The sequence below is a fragment of the Dunckerocampus dactyliophorus genome, chromosome 5, assembly GCF_027744805.1.
Source record: "Dunckerocampus dactyliophorus isolate RoL2022-P2 chromosome 5, RoL_Ddac_1.1, whole genome shotgun sequence".
Taxonomy (NCBI): Eukaryota; Metazoa; Chordata; class Actinopteri; order Syngnathiformes; family Syngnathidae; genus Dunckerocampus; species Dunckerocampus dactyliophorus.
The window spans coordinates 19,718,244-19,740,371 of record NC_072823.1 but is presented as its reverse complement, the minus strand read 5'-3'; the positions used below and the strand labels follow the sequence as shown (position 1 = coordinate 19,740,371).

General features: G+C 38.5%; 1 protein-coding gene across 4 annotated transcripts in view; it reads left to right on the top strand.

Moving 5' to 3' along the window:
- Positions 1-22,128, top strand: part of LOC129181180 (FERM domain-containing protein 5) — a 64,119-nt gene that overhangs the window by 23,598 nt on the left and 18,393 nt on the right. For all 4 annotated transcript variants that reach the window (XM_054775974.1, XM_054775975.1, XM_054775973.1 and 1 more), the window contains 2 exons: positions 19,376-19,480; positions 21,857-21,899. In XM_054775974.1, the coding sequence (XP_054631949.1) occupies positions 19,376-19,480; positions 21,857-21,899 (148 nt within the window). The remainder of the gene's footprint in view (positions 1-19,375; positions 19,481-21,856; positions 21,900-22,128) is intronic.

The window sequence follows — 22,128 nt, the reverse complement described above, 5'->3', positions numbered from 1 at the left end:
CAAACAAGGGACGACTGTATGCAAAAATCATGCAGCCAATTTCCATGAAACTCTGTGGAGGGCTGTAGGGTGTGCTGAGCTTTTTTGTATTTTTTGTGTCAAAATTAAGTGAATACAAAGCAAGTTAAATTATTTACAATGTGAAATACTTGATTCAATTGTCTATTTAGTCATAAAATTGTGAAATATAATCCTAAATAATTATGTTGACTATATCTCTTTTAATAATTTTATAATTATTTTTATTATTATTAATGTGAAATAAATGTCCATTAAATACTTAACAAATACAATTAAATAAAAAATTTGAAAGGTTATGAAATGTATAAATCGATCATGAAGTACATACTGTATATGGTCATGAAATAATCAGCAAGTAGCATCAGCATAATTATTTAAGATTAGATGTCACAATTGAATAAATGGACTATGTAATACATTTTAATCAATGTAATTTATTTGTATTTAATTTACATTGTTTTATTTGTTGTATTATTTGAGTTTTTGTGTTTAATTTTGACACACTAATAAATAGCTTCAATAATTTGATTTAAAATTATACGTAAAGACAATTTGATCAATTATTTTAATGAATTTGTTAAATTTGGGAATTTTGACCCCAACCCCCCCCCCCCCCCCCCTTTTTTTTTTTTAGATGAGCAGTATTGTTCTTTTTTTCATATATTCCCTGCATTTGGATCCAGGGGGCCATTATAAAGTGTCATTCGCTACAACAGCCACTGTAATTATAGAATCAGTAAGCATTCATCTTTGTCTGTTTATTTACTGGCTTTCACCCCTCTCCCTGGAACTTATTAGTCAAGGACTAATTTTGAATTTTGAATTTTGCCAAATATTGATACAGCCATCACAGCATTTTCAATCTGTGAAGTTTGACTCCTTGCTTTACTCTCAATCACAAAGGGAGCCTACACTTTTGTTTTGATAATATGGTGGCAGAATCTCTCTAAACCCAGGTAATTAGAATTGTCACATGTATCGTTAATAACGAGGCGTTTATAGTCAGATCGCTTTGTTTTTCTCATTGACGTCAGTCCCTCCCTTATCTTATGTAAGCTGTGTGGGAGACCACTGATGATGAATTTGAGCCTGCATTACCTCAGAAGGACCCGAGTGCTATCTTTACATTGTGTGCTCTGCAAGAAAGTCTCCTTGTTGTGTTCACAGGCAGAACTGAAGAGTAAGTAAAGAAGGCCTTTGAATGGAGTGCTGCTGTTGCTATGAAACTGTCAAAAAATGCATTTTGAAGAACAGTTCTGCTAGGATAAAAATGAAAATGTTAATGCCCAGTTAATACGCTGCTGTTGCCTTGAAAAATCTATTTTCTAACCGCTCTTAAGAAGCACCTATTTCCAGATGAAAAAGGCATTTAAAGTCTTGCATTTATGGATGTCTAAGCATCTTATGAAGAACAATATTTTTTATATTGTGTGAACAAAATGAAGGGTTTTGAAGGGTTTTAGGTGAGCACGCGTGCCTTTGCCTACAGCTCCCCCTGCTGTTCTGGAGGGTAATTGCCTTTTAAGGTGGCTCAGTGGTAAGGTGGACCCCAAAGCAGACAGACACAATAATGAAATTTGTACAAAAAGATAAAAGATTTAACAACCAAAAGGTGCACTAACAGTAGTGGAAGAAAACAGTGAGAACAAAAAAACAGTTGCGACACAAGTGCCAAAATATACAAAAAAGTAACAAACCAAAAGTGCGAAACCGACACAAGGAACTAGCAAGACAAGACAAGACAAGACTTGGAGGCAAGAGGCATGGAGTAGCACTGACATGAGAGGGCAGTCCAGAGTGAGTATAAGAAGCCTTGATTGCAGACAGCGGCGTGTTTGGCTCCACCCAAGAACAACCAGAAAAGGCTCTGTGCAGACACAAAGAGGGGCACAATAGTACTGACCAAAACAGGATCATGACATTGACAGTGGTAAAGTTTCATTTAATAATTGAAAAAGACATAAAAAGCTAAAGATGCCAAATATACGTTGCTAAACAGTTGCTCTTTTAGGTAGCAACTTTGAATAGCAACATTAGCAATAATGCTAGCACTAGCACATCACTGTTATTCTTATTAGAAGCCTTTGACTGTTCCAATGCTGTTATGTTGAGATAACATTTAGGGATGGCAATAACAATCAATGAATTACTCATAAAAACTGTGGACAATACTGTCGAATTAATTGTTGATTAAATGTGTCTTCCTGCAAAATGGATTGCTCTGCTTGGCGGTAACCTGCAAAGGTAGGTGGTGATGATTCTGTCGCAACAAAATTGCCACTAAAAATGTTGAATAATTACTAATTCATTGATTGATTAGTCAGCTTAGGAAAGTAAAATGACTACTTTGGCTACGTTCACACTGCAGGTCTATTCAAATTTTTTTGCTCATATGTGACCTGTATCTGATTTTTTCATATTAGTGTGAACAGTACGGTTCAGATTTTTTCAAATGCGACTCGGGCCTCGTTCGTATGTAGATACCATATAAATCTGATATGTATCTGATCTACTGCAGTCTGAATGGTCAGGTCACATACAGCCGAGCTATATGTCATTAAAAGGCATGGTTTACCGTGCAAGACCTGGATCAAGGTACTCACCAATACAGGCAAAGGTACTTGTTGTTGTCATCTGAAATTAATTTTTTAAAAGTCAGTGAAGCAGCAGTGTTGCTATTGTGCATACACGTCACTTCCCGGACACTTTGCGTTCACATTGACAAGTTTCATTGTTTGGTAACGCGAACGACCACATTAAAAAATCTAATTTCAACAAAAAATTTGAATTGGTCATCAAACCCTGCATTGTGAAGGTAGCCATACAGAGACTGTATGTATTTGTTTGTGTATGCCATGTGTTCTACTCCTGCAACACTCCACACAAAAGGGTGAAAATGTGTCAAAACATGCACCCCAACTGTGTTGCCTGTGCTATTATTTTCCGACAAATACACCACACAGTGGTGCTGGTATTAAACACGAAAGTTTGACCCATAAGTCAGACTGACTTGACATTTCTCAATGCGCTCCACAAAACACCCACTAACAAAGTTTGGTACACACATTTAGGGGACTGACAAGCACATGTCTGTAAAATTTGAGTAAGACTGGTTGGAAAAACAAGGCCGCTACCAAGCAAAACGTCTTTTCAGGGCCATGGTCTGGATTTAGCAACTAATAGTCCATAAGTCATTGACCATTTGTGTAATGGTTCTAAAACTTTGAGGATATCTGCATTACATGTATACTAGCACGTTTTCCAAAGCGTTTTGACCACAACCCATAGGCGGCACCACAAATGTCATTTACAGTCATGTAAATAAATTGGGAGACAGCACTCGGTGAGCTTTGAGAACACTGTGTTGCTGTGTATTAGCTTATTATCCCACAATCGGGTCATTAGGGGCTCTGTTAAATCATGAGGCTGCTATTGATTGAATAATTTTAACCTTTTAGTCACTTTGACAATCAACTCCATGTCTCCCTGGAGAAGAACAAGCGAAGCTGCAGGAGACTAGTGGTGAAAGTTCTTCATTTTTGTTCCACTTTTGGACAATTACTCCTAAGAGGCTTAATTTATTTTAACCATGCAATCAGATTGGTCTCAAAATCCTGAATATATTAGAGCATGGAAACTAATTAAGCTGCCTTTTCTCCCTGGTTAACCTCAGACAAGGTTATCTTAACTAGTTTGGTGCTTAGACAGCAAATTACATCATATATATGTATAGAACGTTTGTGTAGTTTTAAATTTTAAAAAAAGGATAATGGAATGTATTCACCCGCCTTACAATGCACTCTAGTCCTCATTAAATCAGCAATCAGAGAGACTGTTTCAACTAATTTGAACAGCATCAAAGATTAGCCAATAAGGATGTTCTTCCTCGGTGCTCCATAAGTGACACCACACTAAATCTCCAAAATAAGCCGTCTCGCCAAATCCGCAGCCGCCAACAACTCGACAGTACTTTTCACACTCGCTGTTTGGTGGCCAAATGTAGCTCAGCAAAGCCAGCAGACGCCCTCACTTGCACAGTTAAACAGCTCAACAGTGCACCCTAATGCGACAGTCGCCGCCACAGATCCGAGGCATGCTCAGCTTTGTAGGAGGCTGAAGAGCTCTGCAGCATTTCGACTGTGTGACCAATAAGATCATTTGCTAATTTCTAGCCATTATGGTTGACACCATCTGTGTCATTTCACCTTTTTGTAAAGACCAAGCTGTAAATGACTGCTGGAAGTGTTAGCATATATAACAGGCCTAATGAACACATTTCAAAACAAGCCATACTATTGAATGCTGTTATCTTTTAAGACCTTGCATTCAATGAAAACCTTGTTTCTTGTACATTGACTGAGGCGGCTGCATCCCTATCGGGTCTCCATTTAAAGCCTTGACATGCCACTGCAGTGGTAGTAGGTCTGTTTAACGCCTGTGTGCAGAGCAGCGAGCCTCTAGGGCTAAACAGCTTGCTGCATTTTCATGGCTGAATTCACCGTTGGAAAGTCCTCATTCCCAAGGCTCTGGAGACAGATAACCGTCCCGCCTTAATGCTGCCAGTTAGGTCACACTTCATGTGCAAGAGCTGGTTTTCCACTTAAATAGTAGAAAATGTGAAAAAACGCATAATACCGTACCATAATACCATAATTAGACTGAGGGCTACAAGAAAATGGGCTGCTGTAGCAAAGTGAAGACTTTAGCTACAACGGGGTATTTATTTTTGTCAGTTCCACCTTATTTACTTCTTGGGAGAGAATTTTATTCAATTAATAAATTATCACTGTTTTGGGGTTGAATTTGGCCTATTTTTAGTCAAAACATTTGCATATGTAATCAGATTGTAGGTATTCTTGGCCCAAATTAATCATTTTCAATCATAAAAATGGCTAAATGAACGAAATTACAAATATAAGGCATTTAGAAGATGTAGGGCTGGGCGATATGGACCAAAATTCATGTAATATTTTTTAAGCAAAGTGAGTTTAGACAAAATCAAAGCCAAATATGCGTGTCAGGTTGTTTTATTAAAATAAATACTTAACATGAGGATGTTTTTTTATTTTATTTTAAAGCTTCATGCAAGATGCACATAAAAAAAAGCTTATCTAAAAATAGTCTCTAAAATAAAGTAGGCCGTTCTCGTTTTGAAATAAATATAGAAAAAGTCCAATATGATCTTTTTTTTTTTTTATAACAAACCTTTTGCTTTGCTCAAATCCTCAGCGAATAACAAAAGAACAAAATATGAATGCCCGTTTTTAAGAGGAAATTTTAATTTTAAATTGTCAACAATTCAAAAATACAGTAGTATTTTTTTAGGTAAACATTTTTAAAAGACACAAGCATGTCCTTATTTTGAGTCTTATTTTTATGTGGTACTTGTACTTGTACTTGTACTTGTACTTGTACTCGTGGTAGAGCTTGTCGTGCTAAATAATTGTGACTGCGAAGCTCGCTGGACATCGCGAGTCCATCGTTTTCAGCAGGTTTTTAAAACCGTTTTTTCCATTGTTGCAACAGGGACCATATCATAGCAATGCAATAATAGCTCTTTATCAGAGCACACTACTTTGCTTTTCCTTTTCATGAGGAACGCAACAGGAGCACGGCAGACAGCGCGCAGCTTCACACATTTCTCGCATTGGAGTTTTAAGGTGGTTTTTTTATGCTCTGAATTCGAAGTACCTCCACATTACTGAGCTACCGCTTATTCCTTGCTGAGCAATGCTGACTTCCACCGCAGACGGTGTCGCTTCGCCTGGACTGACTGCTCCGCCCCTCCTCCTTCCTCCTGCATGCAGGGATGAGGGAGATACAGCGCAAATCCAGTCTATAGCGATATGGTTGGTTTTGATATCGTGCTTAAAGTAAATATCGATATTTTAAAAATATCAATTCAAGATTCAAGATTCAAGAGAGTTTTATTGTCATGTGCATGGTAAAACAGCAGTTATACCATGCAATGAAAATCTTATTCTGTTCATTCTCCCAAGAAAAGAAAGAAAAACACATGTAGCGGAAACCCTGTACAGTAGTGGAGAAGCGATTGGGGAGCATAACACTGCAGTGTCCCAGCAACAGGAGTTTGTTTTCGTCAGTCGTCCTATATTTATTTCTCAGAGGAAATTAACTTTGTTCAAGAGGAGACTGAGGGCAATAAGAAAACCAGCATCTCTAGCAAAGTGGCGAGTGTGGAGTATAATATTGCAGTGTCCCGGCTAGGGGGTGTTTATTTTTGTGCGTTCTACGGTATGTACTTCTCGGAGGCAGACAGTTCATTTTATTTGGCAGTGAAAAACATACTAACAAAAACAAAAGAAACGGACCGCTGCAATAAATTCTGCTCTACCAGTGAACAAACAGCAGTGGTATACACCTACAGTATATCTGACCTACTCAGCAATCATAGAACCCTGGTTAACCAGGTACTATAAAAAGTACCTGCTAGTATCTGCTTTTGCCAGTGAAAAAGTTTCAATAGTGGATTGAGTCATGTTGAGCCAAATGGGTGCTGTGCAGTGAAAAAAGGGCAATCGGGTTAAGTCAATATCCATGCTTTTAAGCAGAAATCCAAGATTTCAAATCATTTCATTTTTCATTTTTATGTGAATGACAGAATGGTCCTCAGTGCGTCCAAAGTGTTGCGTAAACAATCGTGTGTTGAGTAAACAGTCCATCATCTGGAAGCAACTTCATTATCACAAAGTCTTGAACAAAGTCCAAAAGACCCTTGCTTGCTTGGTTGCCTGTACTTTTCAGCCGATGCAGTTATCCTGCTGGCAAATAGTATGCACTTTATACATTTTCTCCTCCACTGTAGTCTCCTGTAACTCTCTAGTTTCTTTGGGAAGTCTTTTGCGCTGGTGTGTCCCTTTGCTGCTGACTTGTTAAATCGATAGTCTTAATTATGCAAATAGGGAAAGGGTATCTGAAGCTTTGACTGCAGATATAGGCAACATCTAGAGACAACAAACAAGTGCGGTTTCGGTAAGGATGCCTAAGTCTCTGCTGCGTACTTTTGTAAGCATGCCCACGGCAGCAGAAGAACTTTATTTTGACCACCTCAGACAAAGTGATGGAGCTGTCAACATTCGACTGGTTTGGAATGGAGATGTTTTTGATTTAGATTATGTGTGGTTTTGGTATGAGTGAAAGTAGATTGGCAAACTTAATTGTGATATCGACACAGAATCTCTATGTGGATCTATATGGTGTTGTAACATAATTAATTTGTTTTGTGGTTTATGAAGACAATGGTGTGGTTAAAACCAGGCATATACTGTACAAGTTAAGCCTATTTCAAGCCCGGTATTGAGTTGGCAAACTCATTTTTGTTTCCGGGCTGATTTAGAAACAAGTAAGAAGGCGCAATTGGCAGCTCCTGATTGCTCAAATGACTATTGGAGGAATTTATGGCTGTTCAGAAATTTGGTGACAGTGATGGTGCACAGTTGAAGCTGAGTTATGACTACATTTTTATTATTTTTTTTTTTACGCCAAGTGGATAATCAACCGGTTGTAAACATGTTATGAAGTCTTTTTCTTTAAGTTTTCAGCAGCACACATGTTGCTTTGTTGTTAGTGTTGTTTTTAGCATTAGCATTCTAAGTCCACAGCAAGGACACTAAATGGATAGGACTGTCCACTCAGCATCCATAGTATGCCCTGCATGGGTTTGGCCGCCATGATGGTAAGCACAATCCAGAAACATTGTATTGTGAACATATACTCGACACACCGTGCAGCCAATAATTATGCCAATAGAGGGTCCAAAAGATTTGTCTTTTTGTCAGCTCTCCCAAAGACAAAGACAGGTATGTGTCATAAAATACATTGTAGAATTATAACACTGGTAATTGTAAATAAAAGTGCTTTTAAATAAAATTTCTGTTGTGCCGTATGGTCATGAAAAAATAACCAGATTTTTAAAATAAACTTATTGGAAAGGTATTATTATTATTTTGTATGTTGACTGTTAAGCGCCTGCGACCCAAGTGAGGGCAAGTGTTACAGAAAATGGATGAATGGATTGTTAAACGTTGATAGCACTGTGAGGAAGGAACAAGCTAAAATAAAGAAGGAAAAAGTTCATACTGCTGCTCGGATTTTTAGTGACGTCTGTATGTAGGTCATACTCCTGCAGTATAATTCATTTTTAAATTACAATTTACAATTTTTAAAATTTATATATATACGACTGTATCCGCCACACAGGTGAGCGGGAGTGAGCTCCACCTCCGTGCTGATTGGCACGGGGATAAAATATGGTAGTCAGTGATATATTGTGATAGTTGATTGAAAATTAATTTTTCAAAGATTTTTGCTATTGAGCTAAAAATGGAAATTGGACGGTAATTGTTGATATCATGTGGGTCTCCTTCCTTATGGAGTGGAGTGACAGTAGCATGTTTCCAGGCAGAAGGGAGGACACAGGATGAAAGTGAAAGATTGAACAGATCACAAAGTGGGTACATCAAAATATTTGCTGCAAGTTTAATAAATTTAATCTCGATGCCATCTGGTCCAGGTACACAATCATCCTTAAGTGTTCCAAGCATTTGCGGCTGAGTGAACAGTCCTATCTATTTATCCTTGGTCCACACATGGTGTCAACATTTTCTTCTTGACAGTGAACAACAGTTTTTTTCCCCTCAAATTCCGTTTGATTTTTTCCTGATTTAAATTTTTTCTGTTTGAATTTTTTTTAATTCTGTTTTTTGATTTATTTTCTGAGCAAAGATGGCATGTTTTTTGTGTCAGTGAATAAAATGCATGTCAGTGAATAAAATGTAAAATGAACGCAAAAATCCGTACATTTATTGATGCAATACATCATTGGACATTTTCGCCCAGTATTTCAGAAACAGATGTAGCTTTGCTAACTTTTCCAACATTTGCTCCAAATATTGCTCCAAAATCCTCAACGAACGATCACATCTGTGCGTGTGGCTAAAGAAGACGTACTGTAGTTGCAGATGCAATTGTAATAGCTTTATTAATATAAGCTATTTTTTATTTTTTATTTCAAAACTCATATATCGTCAACCCTCGTTTATCACAGCTAATTGGTTCCAGACCCGACTGTGATAAGTAAATTTCTGCGAAGTAGGATTCAATATTAATTAATTGAATATTTTCATAGTTAGAGCATAGAAAACCTGTTTATGGTTTTCCAAATACAATCTTTACCATTATCGATACAACAAAAATCCGATCTCAGGGAAAAACTAAACTAAAAACACTTATATGCGAAGAACAAAGCTAAAAACCCACAGCATTTCAGTATGTGGAATGAAATTATGGAATGGATTGAGTAAGGAAAGCAAACAAAGCACCAAGATGAGCGATTTCAAGAAACGATACAAACAGTTGATGTTTGTAAAATACATGGGAGAAGAGTTGAACCACTGTGTACAAAATGCTAAGCCAAATCACTACAACACTCATTACTCTTCATTCTTGTGCGTTCATTGCCAGCACTCACCTGTTATTACAGCTAAGGTCAGTTATGTCTATTTAAACTGATATTTACTGTTATTTATTTACTATTATACTAAATATGTGATTATAATTTATTATGATTGAAGAAAAACCGTGACGGTTATATTACTACATTGTTACATTACCTTATCAGTTTCTCATGTATCAACTGGTAAAGACTTCATCGTAATACAGGAAGTGAATAAATATATTGCGATTGATGAAATGGACGAGGAGTAGGATTAAATAAACTTTGCATCTTCCTACTCCTTTTGGACATGTGGAACTGTGAATTGTACTATGTGATGTATTCCATTGTAACTTGTATGCATGTTCAAATTAAATTAAACCATTACCATTATTAGAGCCCTGCACACATGTTAATAACACCCCTGTAGTCACCTTTACACCTTTTATTCTTTGTGTGGTGTAAATATTGCTCAACTGGGATGCACAGGCTACGGGATCACTGCAGGGAAAAAGGAGTGGGAAGAATTACAAAGAAGTCAAAAACTTACCACTTCCACATCGAATGAGAGGAGAACTTCTTTTCATTTTATCATGTCGGACATGCCAGGGCTGACTCCACGCAGTGTGACATTAAGCTAATATCATGTCTCTAATATCATGGAACATTGCTGACGCCCAGTGGCCAGAATACTGCATATACCTTTATCGTTCTTGGACTAATAATACACCATAGTCAACCATGAAACAGTGGTCATTTCATCGATAATGAATATTGCGAGGGACAACTGTAGTGTGAATTGGAATTTAGAGCATCTCTAAAATCATACAATTTATGCCTACCTGAAGACATTGACATAGACTCCTTCACACAAATAGGACACTTTGTTTCCGCTAAAAAAAAATGACAGAAAATGACCAAGAATTCAAATGTGAAACAGTTTTAAAAGGAAAATACACTCCAAGGTTATGCAGCTTTACTTGTCATTAAAGATGTGATTTACTGAAGGAAACAGGGATTTTAATTAGCTGTAAAGATGAATGTTTCATGGGTAGATTTGCAGGTAATCCAATAAGAAATCTTGGAATATCAGAGAATGCACCCCAGGTCAGAATAATTAATAGCCTTTTCTGCCAAATGATTGTCAGCTTCATACGAATTCAGAAAATGGAAAACTGGAAAGACAAGGAAAACAGAAGCGAAGAAAAAAAACATTAAGTAGTCTCATAACTGGACTGTAATTTGGCTGGAAAGACTTTGCACTGTATTTCAAATTTTCATGCCCGCCATAACTCCTTGTGAAACCTAAATTATTCTTAGAAGCATAATAGGCTTGTGAAAACGGCCACAAATAGCTCTATTTTCCATGAAATGCAATTGTACACCGCTCATGGCAAAATTACTGATAAAGCTCCAGATATGAGTCGATGTGTGAATGAGTCTTTGGCAGTGTGCCTGTTGACAATGGTTCTGCACAAAGCGGTTATGATATTACTGCATGCCATTTTTGGCCCCTTCCAGAATGTCCTGAATGTTCTGATTAGGTCTGAATGATTGGTGACACTGGGGCACCGCCCACTAGTCTTTTCACTGGGGTGGGTTAGATAGACATGACGCATCCCAGCTGCAGTTTGTGAGAATGGCAAAACCCCCCCCCCAAAAAAACGAACATTGTTTATATGCTAATCCCGAGCTTGACATCGATTGTGCTGCTCATTCGTTCTGGGGGTTATTTGTCACACTAAGGAACAAGGGGCCTATCCACTGGAAATTAGTTGGATTAGATTTGTATATACACTATGTATACAATTCAGCTCTAGGTGGTATATTCTAGGGTGGTTATACCCACAACACTCAGCAATATGTGTGCTTCTGATTGAGCAGTTGTCAGAGGTAGGCAGGCAGACCCATCCATCACTGGTAGACTGACAACTAATAGCGCCACTATGATTTTTGTCATGCCTACCCAAGGCTAAAAAACACCCCAGGCACAAGGAGCACACAGCAAAATTTGTAAGTAAGTCCTTTTTTTGAATGAAAGCATCGATATAGGCAACTTCCCCCGATGTTTCCTGCACCCAGAGCTTCCTGCCAACTGCAGGTGACTACAGTGGACACACAGCAACATAAATTTACACTACTGACTGTCATAGGGAAATAACTTGGAAAAAGGCCTTAGAAGCCATCAGGCTGCAGTGGAACTGCTAAGGTGGAACATATTTTGTGCCCTCCTAGTTTTTATTTCAATTCTCCCATAGGAAATAATGTCACTAGAAATAATGTGTTCCAGGGTCAAACTGTCACCAAACTCTCATGTAAGTGTAAAAACAAGTTGATCACCGTAGTATACCTGAAAACAATAAATAGTGTAATTTACTTACATTTACACATACACACACAAGTTAATTTTTTAACATGAATGATTTGGAGTGCATGAGAAAGTGGAAAGGAAAATGTCGCTATCTTTGACCACATGATCATATATTATTAGTTATTTATAGTTATATTTAGGGTTGGGCATCAACTCTACCGCACCGATGGGAACCGGGACTAACATTCGGATTCCTAGTTTGGATGCCTAAACTGCCGACCGGAAGAAATAGCCACTAACACCAACAAATAATAAATCGGCAAGCACCAATGAAGAAGAACGACTAAAAAGTTTGGCTTAACTTCATTTTTCGAAAAAAGAAAAAAGCAGTGGACAGTGCAAAATTTGCAACACAATTATATCACGCAAAGGAGTGTGCATGACCAACATGATTAAACACCTCCGGATTCATGGTGTAGAAATAACAGTGCCTCGTCTTTGACGCGCTATGTCAGACTCCCTTTAAGCAGTCAGAATCAGGGAAGTCAATCCCAGCTCATCTTTTTTAGCAAAAATCAAGAGACCTTCTCAACCCACACAACACACTTCCTGCCTTCAAAATAAGATTTTCCTATTTACTTGAGGTAACAAAATAAGCATGTCATTAAAAAAAATAGCTTCCACCAATACTGAGGCAACAAAAACAGTATATTAGTGCTAATACGGTAGCTCGATTCAAATACCCAGCTAACATTAGCCCGTGTACTTTTCAGAGACAAAATAGATGAACTTTTAAAAAGTACTGGTGAAAGTCTACTCCTGTGGAAATAAACTTTAACACTTACAGTATATTCAAGTTGAATGGTTTGATATTTATATACTGGTTGAAAATAGCCCTGTGAGAAATTCATAGTAAAGTTGATAAAAATGTCCATATCATTGAAAAATTAATGGATGAGTTCAGACATTGCATCCAAAAAGAGTTAGCGCCCTCGTTTAAACCATACAATCTTTTATGACCCTGCCTCTGAAAAGCATGAGAATGGTTAGGAGCCAGAATTAAATGGAGGAATCAGAATCGGAACCGGGATTGATCAAATTTAAATGATGCCCAACCCTAGTTATATTGTTGTCCAAATATTGTATATAGCACAGCAGAGCAGCAACAGAACCAATGTTGTAGTAGCGGTAAGGAGCAGTCATTCATTATAGACAACTGTACGGAAAGTGTAACACGTAGAGTGTCAAGCTAACTGCTGAGTAGTGCAAGAGACATTTTAGAGCACGTGCGGCGGTGGATAAAACTGCTGGATGCTGACAACTCATGACACTTAAAATGGCGCAACTGCCTTCTGCCATTTTGGGGGGGAAAAAAACATCTGAAGGTCGACAGTTATTTGCTTTTGTAGACTTCACACCCACCAAAGCTGCAGTACAGTTTATTTTGCTCCATGGCTCTCTCTTCAGTTTGTAAGTGTAATTCACTTTTACTAACAGATCTTGTCTGTATCTTCACATGTCTAGAAGAAAACATTCCCTGCCAATTTAAAGCACACAAGTCTGGTCCACCAATATTGTAAGCCCACTCTAATATGTGATGGAGGGGTTGCCGTGGCAATAACAGCTATAATATTGTCCTTATTACAAGCCATTGTCCCATGCAAATGATTTGGAGTTATTTTTGAGTGAAAGGCCTTTTAATAAAAAAATGTCAAGCCTCACGTTTAAAACATCCATTCTGTTCAATGGCTTCAATCACGGTTATTCATACGACACCCTTTGCAGCTCCCTTTATTCTCTTGGTTCCTCACACTTCTGGGTCAAATCCTCGCCCCACTTTTTGCTGGTGTAGATTGCTGCAAAAAAGCTCAGAGAAATTCATGACAGCTGCTTGGCACAATGCTGTTCTTGTTACGATGCCACTAAATGGTTCTTCTACGTCAGATGTGGGTGATTGCTAACACACCAGCCCTGAGCGTCCTGGTTTGATGATTGATGATTTGATATAGGCTGAGTGACACATTTCATGTACCGCATCTCCTCCTCCTGCTGCTCAGGGCTGCATTTAAGTTAATAAGCTTGTTCTACAGCTGCCAGTTAACCACTACAATGACAGCAAATGTCACACCTTATGCCATAACCCGTTTTTTTGCTTGTGGAATTGTTTTTATCCATCATATTTGTATCCACTGTTGAAGATGAATCTTTAGCCCCACTAGCCCCGTCGATCCCGGCAAGGCGCTTATATCCTTCCTCCTGTCATCCTTTGCTTAATGGCTTTCATAATTGCTTGCTGGCTCAAAGAGGGCTCAATGAAATGAGGAGGTTATTTAGAGTTATGCAGTATCTAAATGCAGACTTCATGCATTATATTTCCAAGGATTCTGTTTTGCACACGAGTAGCCATTATCTTGAGTATGCCTAAATGAATGCTTTCAAATTTAACCACGAATGTTCAATGATTTCCTTCAACAATCTCTTCATGAAAGAGGAGGCTGGTAATTGGGGACTGTGGTGGTTTTATGCACAACAGAACTGAATGTGTATTGCGAGTTCTGGCACTTTTCAGAAGTCTTGTATGAAACCCCAAAAAAGTGTCAATGCTGCCTCATGATCTGTATTCCAAAATAGCATAATTGTTTCCTATCTGAAGCATGCTAATATTAAAGTACAAGTAGCAGTTATTTGCTGCCTGCTGCTTGAATTTTACATTATAGCGATCAAATTTATCTTATCTCTGAAGTTTTTCCAGAGAGATGGAAAACATCAACATTACATCGCTGTTTGACGTGTGTGGTAAAAGGCAGTGTGCTAGCATGAATTCACTTGAGACAAATGTGCACATTAGCTCTCAATAAGTCATCAAAACTTACCTTTATGCATTCCCACATAGTCTCAGCATTTAAGACCAAATATGAGGTGAAAGAAAAATGCTAAAAATACAGTAGTAGTCTATCTGTGCGGCGAGAGAAAGTTAGCACACGCACAATGGACATGCGTCAAGTTAGACGGATGTAACAGAGAGAATCCGGCCACTTTTCAAAATAAAACATCATGGAAATTATTTTTCTTTCTGTGCGGCCCGGTACCAAATGACCCACGGCCCCGGGGTTGGGGATCACTGATATACAGTATATATAAATAAAATGAAAATTTCAGAAATAAGGGCCTCTCTCCAATTAACACCCCATTCTCTTTGTGATTTACTGTAAGTCAATATAATCACAGTAGTAAAATCACACTTTGGTACTACTATCATTCATCAGTCAATTGTGAAAATGGTGGCCGGTCCTGTCTGGTGGAGACAGCAGGGTCAGGACTTGAAGTCACTGTAGCTGAATGGCTGGGATGCATTAACCATTAAAGTCTACTGGGACAGAGGAAAACAATCTGCTTATGAAACCAAAGAAAATCATCACGAGGCTCCAGGTTATCAAGACTACACACACATACACTCAGCGTTACACAGTTAATGGCATCGATGGTTTCCACTCCTGTGATAGTATCTTTTATTAATGTCCTGGGCTCTTGTGCCGACATGGAGACCATTTTAATGATTAATCTGAATGGAAAAGTGCCCATTTTACGCGTGGGAGCCCTCTTGGCACTACAGGAAGAGCCACTGTTCTCTCTTCAGTCTAAGGTGTACATTAGGAGATCTTTTTCACTCCTTTGTGGCATCTGCCAGCTTGTTTTAGATGAGTTCTAATGTTAAACTTACTGGACACATCATTAGGTACACCTCTTTTTTTCTTTTCTTAAGCTAACTGAGAGGCGGTTGGGGGAATAAAGCAGCTGTACTTTGTGTGTGTGCGTGGAGAGAGGTGGGGAGGGTTTACGGGCTGGTGAGAAGGGTGTTGAATACTAACAAATGTCTTGAACAAAAGACCAGATGTCCTTTCTGGCTTGGTGTGTCCTTTGCACTCTTGCTTTTTAATTGTTTAAGGTGTGATTGCTATCGCAAGGATTGATAAAACGCAAATAGTGACACAAAAATGACAACAGAGGCCCCAATATTTTACTTTCTGGCCTAGTTGTGTTTTAAACCAGAACAGAGCCAAAGAAGTGTGTATCATAAGAAATAATACCTTCTTTGGGGTATGAAATCAGCTTAGGGGTGATAACTCTTATCACCATCATCTCATCAGAGTGAAGGACCCACATTTAATTTAACTTTGTGACAGTTAATGTTGTTGTGCAGCACACACATGCCATTAAAGTCAGTTTTCTGGAAGGTAAAGTTTGGCAGTAATATTGTATTAGCATGAGAAATACTGTACTTACTGCTGTACTTCCTTATATTGTCCAGAGCTTTTTATTTACTCAACTGCAGAGAGTACCAGGTGTTAAGTGGAGGCCTTTACAAATGGAGTTTTACAATAATATTTAATACTATTATGTATATCTTAAAAATGTTCATCAATATAGTAGGTAAAATTAAAATATTATTGTCTATATGTGTGTATACAGATTATACAAGTTATTATACTACATATGTCTGATGTGACACCGATGACTTGTTCTTGTTCCTGGTCAAACATGTAACTTTAAGAGCATTTGCACCAAAACATTACCGCAAAGTAGGCTGGGAACAGGATGTGCTCCCAGCGACGCTACAATAAAAAAAAAACATATGCTAGCATGCATGTGGCAGCGGGAGCAAAACTGAGTTCGGTTGTACTTAACTGAAGTATTTCATCAGTTATCAGTTATTATTAAGCCTCTAGCTTCCTTTTAGTAAGTAAAAACCTTGACTATGATTGCACTACAGTACATTGTCATGTAGACCTACAAAGTACACTTGGAAGAACAAGAGGTGAATAAATGTATTGCAACTGATGTGAAACTGATGAGGGGTAGGATTAAATAAGCTTTGCTTCTTCCTACTCCTTTTTGGACATGCAAAATTGTGAATTGTACTATGTGATGTGCTACTGTTTGACTCATGCATGTTCAGGATTAAAACCATGAACCATGATAATAACAAGCCTAGTAGTGTTGTACAACTTTTATCAGCAGTCCGCAGTGCCATCTACTGGTCAACATTATTATTATTTTTTTCCCTTTTTTCCTCTACTGGTCAACATTCAAACTGGACGCCAACCTGTCTATAGAGGCCACCTGTCTATAGCGGCCACTTTTGCAGACTCCCTCTAGTGACCGCTATAGACAAGTTTGACTGTATTTTGCCTCAATTAAGCATTTGCAAGCATAAAAAAGGCTAAATGAACCAAACTGCAAATATAAGGCATTCAGAAGACTCATTCAAAGACATGATGATATATTGTATAGTCAATAATGTTACTGTAATGTTCTGTGAGACACACAAGTGCCAGGTTTGATCCCTGGAACCACAGGCTTTTATTGCAGATTTGAATGATCTCAAAACATGTACAGTAGTCTCTAACACGAGCTACTGTTGCAGCCGTAACCCACGGCAAGCTAAATCTCAACTCTGAACCCCCAATGTCACTTCCTGTTTGCCCCCCCACTCATTTACCCTAGCACTGCAACACATTTACAGCAACACACACAAGCACAAGTCTTATTTATGTCTTAAATGGCTTACTTTCTGTTATTATGTCTGCTAAATTGGGTAATATGGGTGTAAAGGTGAATATACAGTAGCCTAGAGGGCTCTGATAATGTTAAAAGGTATTTAGAAGGTCAGGTTTTCTATGCTGTACTAAAATATTTGATTTATACATTGTGGAGATTCACTTATCACGGTCGGGTCTGGAACCAATTAAACTTGATACAGTAAACAAGGGATTACTGCACTGTATGTATATATCACATGACTGGAAATGACACTTGTGGTGCCCCCTATAAGTAGTGGTTAAATAGCAAATGTCAGACATGCTCGCATACATGTAATATAGATATCTTCAAAGTTATGTTAACCATTAGCCACATGGTCAATGACTTATGATCAATTAGTTGCTAAGTCCCGCCCTTTCCCCTGCAAAGATGTTTTGCTTGATGGCAGCCATGTTCTTCAACCAATCCTACTCAAATTTTACACACTTGTACCTGTCAGTCCCCTAAAGTTCCATCCATCCATCCATTTTCTATACCGCTTCTTCCTCATTAGGGTCGCGGGGGCATGCTGGAGCCTATGTGAACCAAATTTTGTGGTGATTCAGCTAAACACCCTAAAGTTACCATGGATGTTTTTGTTGAGCGCCTTGACCTGTGTGAGAAATTTCAAATCAATCTGATCAATCTAACTTTGGGGTTTAATAACAGCGCCACCATGCGATGTATTTGTCAGAAAAATAATAGCACATGCAACACAGTAAGGGTTCAGGCTGTTGTCTTTAAATATATTTTACTGTTTAGTAGGGATGTCACAAGATCTCGCAAGATTAAAACTTGACAAGGTTTCTTGTTCCGAGAAAAATTGTCAAAAATTGTGGCACTAGGCCTGGGACGATAATAAATAAATCAATCCATCACAAAATAAATGAAAATGAAGTTGATCATTTTGCCGGCCTCAATATATTGGCCATGTGCATTTGTGTCTATTTTGTCTTTTGCCTCCAAACAGGCAGGAAGAGGTTTCACTCTGTGCATTGTTTTCAGCACCTTTGTTCCATAGAGCAACAGCATGAACGGAATGAGCCCTTTTTTCAGTCATACAGTCGTTGTCTCAGTGGGTGGAGGCGTGGTCGTTAGCGTAAACACAGAGGGCGGAAGAGTGTAGCCTCGTAAGGAGCAATGGAAAGTAACGTAGTCTAAATGAAATTAGTAGATTACATTATATTGTCATTTTTTTTCATTGTACTTTTCTTAAAAGTAATGTTAAAATGTTTTCATGCCCCCCGCCACACCCCCATTATAAATACTATTGAGAAATACTATTTATTTAACTTGAAACTGTAAGCAGCAAATTGCAACAAAATGGAGAGGTGTGAACCATACTAGTGCATTCATGAGTCAAATTGCTTGTTGAGTAAGATAAATTTGTACACGTTGGCAGGTCTGCACTACTTTGAAAGTACTCCCTGCCTCTCACGACCCTGTTCATGGTGTTTTGTGTCATACCCACATTTAATATTGCAAATACGAATTTGGCATATATTTAGTTAGTTGATGGAGTCGAGGAAATGCCATCCTGGCCTGCATGTAATCATGCCTCTTAATGTTCTTTTGTAAATCATCTCTGCAGCCTTCCCAGCTATACACGATTTAGAGGCAACGAGTTACCACTTCTCTTTGTGAAGGTTAACGCTAAGTGTGTCATGGAGCGCTTTCAACTGAATCTATGCTTTCTCAGGAAGGAAAATACAGTTGCAGTCTGATCCCTGAGGTTATAAGTGTGCCATAAATTGCAGAGTGATATAGAACAGTATAGGGTTCTATGAGGATTAGCAAATCCCACAGCGGGATCGCTGCATATTTAATTCATCCTCTCTTTAAGCTTTTCAGCGTTCAGACACCTCAGATGGTTCTAATGCTGGATGAAGCTAGCATATTTCCAGCAGGCTTAAGGTTCAGGAATTACCATAAAGCTTTCAGGAATTATTCCTCTTGGTGAACCTCTTTTCTTTTTTGGGTTGACGTCCTCCTTGTCTTCTCTCCTGCAGCGCGATGCTAAAGGACAGTATCTGTTTGACCTCATCTGCCACCACCTCAACTTGCTGGAGAAAGATTATTTTGGCATCCGATATGTGGACCCAGACAAGCAGCGGGTAAGGTCGCCTCCCCCTGCACGACTTGTGTTCCTGCGGAATGTCAGTTGTAAATGTCCTCGTGAATTAATGGTGCGTGTCACAGTACCGCGCGCATAAATAGCTGCCCTGTGGCTATGTCGCTAAGTAACGATAGTAGCTGATGTAGCAGAAAAACTGCAGCACACATCAACAAAACACATAGAAATACAGTGGAACCTTATGTTTTCGTCATTAATCCATTCAAAAACGTCAGACAAAGACAGAGAGATAACATAAATGCAATCAATTCATTCCAGACATGAAGAAATATTAACACAAAACACATATTATAGAGAATAATTATAGTTTTCTGTGCAGAAAACAAAGCGAAATACACATAAATAACAAATGAAATGGATAATTGAAAATTTAACATCACTTTTACCTTTTATTGAAGATTTGTTGGTGAACATGGTGATGAGTGGAGGGAGGAAAGCAAAGGATGCTGTTGCAATCTAGTCAGACTTACAAACATAACTTTAAGGAGTGGACGATTAGGGCTGTATATTTATGCATACAGTAGACGCCCCTACAACGTAAATAATCCGTTCTGAGAACCTTTATGTTATAGGGTTTTTATGTTATACGAAGCGTAAAATACATGTAAATAGCCTAATTCGTTCCAAGATCTTCCCAAACTCACCCCTTTGGCCCTTCAAAATATTCAAAGTCCACCAAATATGGTGTGAAAATATAAGACAACATTAGCATAAACATAGTAGAGTAACATTCCAATATAAAATAAGGTAATAAATAAGATTACTGTAAATGAATAAAACTGCAAAGCAAAAACAATCTTACCGTTCACGAGATGTCTTGATCAGGAGCACGCAAGTGGAGCCAGAAGAAGGAGGAGGAGGAGGAGGAGGAAGTTAGTTTCAGGGCGACTACGAAGAGGAAAGGAGGTTGAAGGGACAAGCCTGTCTCTCACACAAACTCACGTACGTGCTGGATAACTCAGCCAATGAGATGAGAGTGTAGGCGGTGCCCCGATAATCAGCCAATGAGAGCGTGAAGCGTCAGAAGGCGTCACCAAGTGTACTCTGTTAGTCTGAACTTGCACCGACTTATTAATAAAGTTGATTGAAAAAAAAAACTTGCACCGACTTGGCGCTTTACGTTATATGGAATTTCTTCCGTAATACGATGCAAAAACTTAACATAAATTCTTTACGTTCAGTGGAATTTACGTAAAAGGAGGTTTACGTTATGCGAGGTACTACTGTATATTATTATTATTATTGTAAACTTCAGCAACAGGTACAGTCATCATTACGCACACTGGCCCTGCTCACTATCTGTTATACACCGTTTCCCTAGCAACCTGTGCAACCTGAGTGGTATTCCAATGCACCATTATTGCTTTGAATATGATTTCATGAACTTCATTGCTTCCCTCAATGAACCGCAGCTCCCCAGGGCCGGCAGCACTCATGCAGCCCCCGGACCATGACAATTATCCTGCTACTCACTTCTGTTGCCAGCTATTTAGAGTCATTTTAAGTTGCTAGCAAATCTTTACTGCTTTACTGACTAGGGCTACAGCTAACGATTATTAGGAAATAATAAAAAACACCACTAAAATATTTGTTGATTAATTGGATAATCGATGAATCATTGATTCATTGATTGCAGTTCTACTACTGACTACTGTAAAGCATATCCAAGTTTCATTTGAATAGTATTGTGCCTTGAAGATGCACTATATAGTAAAATGCATGCTGAAATGTGGATACTGTAAATCTGAATGACTTTAATTTTGCCAATTAGTGTATAATAATAGTAATAGCTTCACTTGTGCCATTTTCCACATATAGAGGCCTTCATCTGATCTAGCCGTCACTGGACAGCCTACTGTCCACCGCACCGCAGATGAACACAGGGCTTGCTATGCAGTTTATATGTGTTGTTATGTAACAATTCTGAAGCATATGTGCACTCAAGATGAATCACATGGTGGACTATGCTTTAAATATGGATTTTCATTCGGTGTAGTCGAGGACAACACTGCAGAGGGAGAACTTGTCGTGTTGTTTGCTTTAATTACGAGCGAGTGGCGTGTAGTGGCGGCGCTCCATTCATGAAGTATTAAAACCTTCACACTGACAACAGTGACGCTGCCATCAGGACTAGTTTAGAGCATGGTGAGGTTCAGTTCAATTAAGAACTTTATCATCCTCTGTCCTAAATGGGTATGGATTAATTGTCAGTGTGGCATATTGTGTCGCAGCAACAACCATCGCCACATTACTGTGCGACATAAACGCCTGCGAGAGAGCTGTCACTAGTGACACCTTGCATTGAAAGTGTCAGCTGAATGATGTCACTAATCCATCTGCTCTCCTTCCAATGCAGCACTGGTTGGAGTTAACACGCTCCATTTCTAAACAAATGAAATGTAAGTACTATGTCTTTCTGCATCTTTAACGAAGTCTTTTAAAAACAACACGTGCATCAAGTCAGTGAGGAAAGTTTATTTGCATCTCTGTGACAGACAAAACAGCAATTAATCACAAAGAGGAGCAGTTCAACTTGTTGGCCAATGAGTTTATGAGTGCTTGTTACATTTTATGACATTATTATTACATTTTTTTGTTACCTCAGGCGGTTGCTCGGCAGCTGGTCCC